The 6,725-nt window shown below is 39.1% G+C and overlaps 1 protein-coding gene across 4 annotated transcripts in view; it reads left to right on the top strand.

Moving 5' to 3' along the window:
- The first annotated feature begins 575 nt into the window (after positions 1-575).
- Positions 576-6,725, top strand: part of LOC146516402 (UDP-glucuronosyltransferase 2A2-like) — an 11,817-nt gene continuing 5,667 nt past the window's right edge. For 2 of the 4 annotated variants that reach the window (XM_085163964.1, XM_085163962.1), the window contains exons 1-4: positions 576-1,008; positions 5,716-6,196; positions 6,317-6,465; positions 6,550-6,681. In XM_085163964.1, the coding sequence (XP_085020090.1) occupies positions 757-1,008; positions 5,716-6,196; positions 6,317-6,465; positions 6,550-6,681 (1,014 nt within the window). In that variant the 5' untranslated portion in view covers positions 576-756. The other 2 variants (XM_085163963.1, XM_085163965.1) reach the window with 2 other exon arrangements.

Here is a 6,725-nt window from a genome sequence, read left to right as displayed (position 1 = left end):
GGGGTTACCTGAGGATTTCTACCCATCTGTTTATATCTGAACCTTTCACAGTTATACCCCTCATGCTGAATACATACAATATTACATTTAAAATTGGATTTTTATACAGAAACAGTCTCACATTAAAGCATAAAGCCCATAAAGCTCCCATAAAGCTCTCCTATTCCACTAGAACATTCTCAGAGGTATAAAGCTCCTGATCTCAGTAAGAAACCTGTAAAAATAAAGGATTTTCGAAATAATCTTCAGTACTGGAGTTTTTCCTGGGTGCTGTGTTGCTCACTATTCTAAATATTACTGACAGTTGGTCACACAGAAGAGGGTTTTCAGCAAACACTGTTCCTCTGAGTGGTGTTATTTATATTTTCACAGACTGTCAGATATGAAATGCAATTCTGAGGCTTTGGTTAGAGTCAGCTACTGTAAATATTTTTATCCGAACTGAGTACTGGCTGATAAACATCAGAGAAATCAGAGGAAATGTGAGTGGAACTAAGAATCTAAACGTGTTTTGTGTTTTCAGGTGACATGGGCTCAGAGGAAGCTAACTGTTGCTTTAAGGAATGGGAGAGTAAACACGACTTGGCATGCCCCTCTTTTTGTTTTACAGTTGTAGATCACAGTGTGTTGTCGTCCAGTCAGAGTGCAGCTCTTAACCCTAGCTGACCTCTAGGCAGACCACACTCCGGACCTGCAGCTGCAATCTGATATTAGTTTTTTCTCACACACTGGGGATCTTTTTGTGTTTCACACACGATGCAGGTTCCCACGTATCCTCTTCTTCTTCTTCCCCTCTCCCTCCTGCTCCTTCATTCTGTCGCTCCAGTACACGGAGGCCATGCTCTGGTTTTTCCGGGAGAGTTCAGCCATTGGTTGAACATGCGAATCATCATAGAAGAGCTGGTGAAGAAAAACCACTCGGTCACCATCCTAGTGCCCGATGCATCGCCTACTGTCAACTACAACAACAGCCGCGACGCCGCCAAGTTCAACTTCCTGGTTTTCAAGGTAACACTGGCGGTTATACAGCGTGTTTGTAGTCTGACGGAGAACAGAAAGAAAAGTAAAGAGACTCAGATTGATCAGAAAAGCAGAATAAACTCTTCAGAACTGAAAGACACAATCCAGGGCTTCAGATCTTGCTCGGTTTCAGATTTTCCGAGGAAACCCAGATAACAAGCAGTAGTTCTTACGTGACGTCAGAGCTACCTGGCGATGTAGTAGTAATGACATTAGAATAACACTGATTCATTGTTGTGCCGTTATAGTTGATTGTTGATCTGTTCATAGTTGACCAGGTGACAGCAATCGGGAAATTAAAGCTGCTGTTACCTGAACTATTCCGCAGCAGCACCCGTCTCACAGTGGTACATTCCATGTGTCCACTACTGAAAACATTTATAGTTGACCATAGTAGTCAGCCTTGCACTTCACTGGACTGCACCACGCTCAATATATCAGGTAAGAATATAGGATTTTATCCATTATTTTAAAGTTGAATTGGAAAAAAAGTGTTTATAAAAAAAGTGCGTTTATAGTTTATTTAAAACCTTTAAAAAGTTTATTAGAAAGTTAGACCTAAATTGGTTCCATAGCATAAAAATATTTTTAAAATTAGCCCATACAAAATAGTAGGGCAAGTTAGCTTAAACAGAAGGAGAAAAGTATGCTTTTCTTAGACAACACAATATCTGAGAAAATATTACATTTTCATGTCATAATTTTCAGAATTTTCCTTCCATAAAGCTAGCTAGCTATATTAGCAATGATGCTATAAAGTTGTTAGCCAGGGTGTACCCCCCACCCCTCGCCCTATGGCTCCAGCCCCACACCCGTGACCCTGATGAGGATAAGTAAAAAAGAATGGCTGGCTATAAAGTTGCTTCAAAATGTTATTTTCTAACTACGTTTTTATTATTTTACAATTACGCACTTTGTACCGTAATTTACACGGTGTTATCGATAGTTGTTATCAACAGCCTTGAAATGTAGAGCCAACCCTGCTAGTTTCTTAGGATTTTAAATAAACAGTTTAAACGTATTGATGCTGCACACAGGTGTCTATCATAATGTTTTCTTTGACTTTAATAATGAAAAGGTTACACACAGCACTGCTCAGAGGCAAAAGCTACTAATACTTGCACAATGGGTAACTTTAAACTTGTGTATTCTTCTACACATCTGACAGGTCAGCTGTTAGACACCGATACTAGTAGTGGAACGATTGAAATAAAGCAGCAGTTCTTTAGATTAATTCTCAGGGCTCTTTCATTAAAACAAACCTAACACTCAGATAATTAGAGTATTTTAACTGTATTATAGGGGTGGAATTGTGAAGGTGAAATTTTATTGGAATTTGCCAGAAACGTCTGGGGGATAATGTGTAAGTAATTAGTATGTATTTGAATTTTATGTTCTCCCTCTTTTTATTAACATCTTTTCATTGTCTTATTTCAGATTCCAGTTAAGCACAGTAAGATAAACAAGTCCTTAAAATATCCTTTGTTATAAAAGTCTGAACTTGCACAACACTACTAGTAAGTAAGTAAGTAAAGTTTATTTATTAAGTGCTTTTCACAGACAGGCAGTCACAAAGCACTGTACACAAAGATTAAAATAAACAGTACAATCAGTAGACATTATACACAATGTAAGAGGTTAAATGTAAATAATGTAAAGAATATAAAATACGTAGATCAACAAAAGGCTTGTTTGAATAGAAAAGTTTTTAACTGGTTTTTAAAAGCACTCATAATGGAATTACATTGGTCAACGAGGTGCAACTTTAGGTCAATGCTGGTGTGGAGTCGGGTGTTTCAGACATTTGTCACTCAGTTGCAGACAAGCCACCAGTTAAAAGAAATGGCAGGAACTATTAGCTGAGTTCAGAAGTCAGTGAGACTTCTGTATCACTGGACAGAGCCCACGACTGCTGTACATCAGCTGTTGATTCACATTATACTGATACTGATGGTGGTGCTGAAGCTCCAACTACTGAGTTCCTAATAACAAGATTAAAATACTGTGCTTCAACATTTTCAGTCTCTTTAGTGGCACTGACTGCAGTCCTGGGCATTTTGCATGTGTTTCACCCAGAATTACCCAAAGATGGATGGTAGGGATAAAACATGGATGGTGGGGAATACCATCATTTTGGTTTGGATACAGCTGGTGGACTCTTTAGGCCTTTAGATAACTCTCAGGATTTCCTTATGAAAATTAAATTTCTTGCACAAGCTTCACTTGTTTTTAGAACAAACTGTGAAAAGGTTTTCAGAAAAACTTCATGTAAAGGTGTCACAACTGAAAAAAGGACACAGATTATTGCACCTGCATTATGATGCACTTGTGGCTCAGATAGGCCATTCAGAACAATTCAGAAAGGTAGTGCACCCTGTCTTAAGGAGTACAATTTGTAGATGGCACTGCTGAAACATGCTAATACTTTTCTGAAGGTTTTGTTATAACAAGTCTTACTTCCAGTACCCCCAGAATTGGATGCTACCGAGTGTGGCGGTTGAACTGCAGGCTTGGTGTAACAAAGCTCCAAAACTTTACTAGGAAATATCCTTTATGCCCTGACAGCACAACATTGATCTTTTTAAAAAAAAAATCAAGCTCTAAAGCCAGTTAATGAAATCATTATTTATTCTTTTCCCCCCTAGTTATCATAGACAAGATAACTAAAAAAAAAAAAAACATGAAGTGGTGCATTATGCACGTCAGTATTAGTGACAAAGAAATTGTTCCTAGCTCCTGGATAATGACAGAGGAGCTTTCATGACCCCCATATCCTCCTCGAGAAACATCCAAGGTCCACGCTGCAATGAAGAGGACAATGATCCCAACGAATCATGGCAAATGTATGAACCAGTCAGAATTCTCATAAGCCATGGTGGGTATTATCAGCATAGGTTTTATGATATGTTAATATAACAGCTGTTTTGGGTGACTCATGGTCTTCAAAGGTACAGTGGGTTGCAAAAGTTTGGGCAACCTTGTTAATGGTCATTATTTTCCTGTATAAATCGTTGGTTGTTACAATAAAAAAAAAAAAGTAAAAAATAATGACTATTAACAAGGTTGCCCAAACTTTTGCATCTCACTGTATCTATCCCAAAGGTATTTGAAAATGAGTTTCATCACAATTTCATTATAATTTTTACCACTAAAACACAAATTAAGATTAATCACCCACTTCAGTTTTCTCAATTATTCTTTTATTTTGACTCTTTTTAGATTCTAGAAACTTTGTGAGGCAACTTTTAAAGTCCTAAAATGTTGTATTTTGACATTTTACATAGGATGTTATTCATAAGTGAACAAGAGAAACTTGTATGCAATTTTAGCAGATGAAACTACTTAAACGTCTCAAGCCAGTATTTCTCAATTTTCTTATTCTTGTCAACAGACGTTACAGACGTGCCTTACAAAAACTGATAATCATGGTGACAGAGCTGACAAGAGAAGCAAGGGACCTACATCAAGAGTTCAAAGGCTTCTGTCAGTCCTGCTCCACTGAACCTGTTGATGCTGAGGTTTTGCCTCACAGTAAGGATGCGCTGGACAGTTTGGTTAAACTGCTTAATGATGATCTGCTGCTGTATGTACATACAGCAGCAGATCATCATAGGAAGATCCAATAAGAGGAGGTGAAAGCCATTTGATTGCAATATTTTGGTTAATTCTTATCACTCTGGAATATAGTCAACAGGTTAACAAAGTAATGCCGCAATTTGTTCCTCGCACCTTCTGTTAAACTGTGGCACTCCAACACTACAGCACGTGGGCCAGTCTCTCTTTTCTTCCCTAAAGGCTGTCTGCCTTTCATGATAATATGCCTAGTAGTGTGTCAACTTTCTCCCTGCTAAAGAGTTTTGGCTAGAGGCTATCATCTGAGTTCAGACGAGCCTCTCTTTCTTGTGCTTTTAATTTTTTATTTTAGATGGCCTAACTCAGCAGGTGGGGGTAAATTGAGTTTCTGAATTTTCCTTTGCCCAGGCAGTGCTCCAGATTGGTTGGGTGGTGCAGGACGCCAGATATCCACCTCCATCCTGGTCTAAACAAAAAACAGAGAATTTAAAGTAATATGTTAAAGAAAATAATGTTTTTATAAAAGAAACTTTTTTCTTAAGTGATGCAAAGATGTCCATTGTCATTTTTATATTAGATAAACCCTTATGCTTAAAAATTGTTAAATTGTAACAGAATGGTTTACAGATAATCTTTTTTTTTTTTTTTTTTTTTTTTACTACATGATGCATAATATTTTTTTTCCACAAGTTTAAATAATTTGTAGTGGTTTGATACTGATTGAAATGCCTGCAAAGTCCTGTTTTAATCCTGATTTCCTTGTTGTTTCAATGTTAAATGTAAAAATGTGATGAAAAATGTCAGATTTCAGCATTGAATAAATGAAAATAATGTTGATAATCTGATATTGATTTAACATTATTTCAGTGAATGTTCACTACCAGGGAAGCCTCCTGATATAAGACCTCAGTCTTAATTTTTTTTTCTGTTTTCAATATTTGTTTGTGCTTGTCTTTGAACTCACAACACACCCTTACTAGGCAATAACTGATACTGCTGAGCAGTGTGTTGTCTTCCATCAGATCCCTATGAGGAATCAAAAGAACTCTGTGAAGTGTTGATATTTAACAAGAATCAATAACTTGATCAGGTGTTTGTTTTGTATTGTTTTTTTCCCTGCAGGTGCCATACAGCAAGGAGGAATATTTGAGCCCCATTGAGGAATTCATCCACTTCTCCATGCACGACCCCTCAATGCTGCAAGTGGCCATGAAGCTGATCGACTTCATGGGGCGGAGCTTGGACTTCGGGAGGCAGCAGTGTGACGGGATTCTAAAGAACAATCAGTTGATGGCAACTCTGCGGGATGCCGCTTTCGATGTCGTTCTACTTGACTCCTTGGTAATGTGTGGCGACCTGGTGGCTGATGTGCTCGGTGTGCCGCTCGTCATCTCGCTACGCTTGAGCTTAGGCAGTGTTTTTGAGCGTCACTGTGGCCACGCTGTGTTTCTGCCGTCTTATGTCCCGGTAGCTCCTGTGCTGTACAACGACCACATGACGTTCACGGAGAGACTAATCAACTTGGTGACATATGTGGCGTCATCAGTGCTAACCGAACTGGGCTGGAAGCTGACGATGGATAAATACTACAGTGAGATTAAAGGTCAGAGGTGAAATCATAGTGATGTCATCGTCTGTCTGAATTCATGAGGCATAAGGAATAAAAGTAAACTAATCCAAGCTTTTATTTTGAAGTCATACTCCTTATTTGCTGTATGGACAGGAACTCCCACCAGTGTGTGTGAGACTCTAGGGAAGGCTGACGTGTGGCTCATCAGGACGTTCTGGGACATCGATACGCCACGGCCAACCCCACCCAACTTCAAACACGTGGGTGGTCTGAACTGCAGACCAGCCAATCAGCTGCCAGAGGTGTGAGCTCTGATCATTGACAGTACTTGTATTCTGAAATGACACAGTTAAATGATGATGTAATGATGATGTCACACCTTACAGGACCTGGAGGCTTTTGTGCAGAGTTCAGGTGATGCTGGTGTAGTCGTTGTTTCTTTTGGCTCCATGGTACCCAATCTGACGATGGAGCGCACCAACGTCATCGCCACCGCCTTAGGACGAATCCCTCAGAAGGTCAGGGCACTCACAGGCAAACAGAGAATGGGTTATCATATCAC

This window comes from Neolamprologus multifasciatus, chromosome 6 (assembly GCF_963576455.1).
Source record: "Neolamprologus multifasciatus chromosome 6, fNeoMul1.2, whole genome shotgun sequence".
Lineage (NCBI taxonomy): Eukaryota > Metazoa > Chordata > Actinopteri > Cichliformes > Cichlidae > Neolamprologus > Neolamprologus multifasciatus.
Note: the sequence above shows the minus strand (reverse complement) of the source record. Positions and strands in the feature narration are given on the sequence as shown.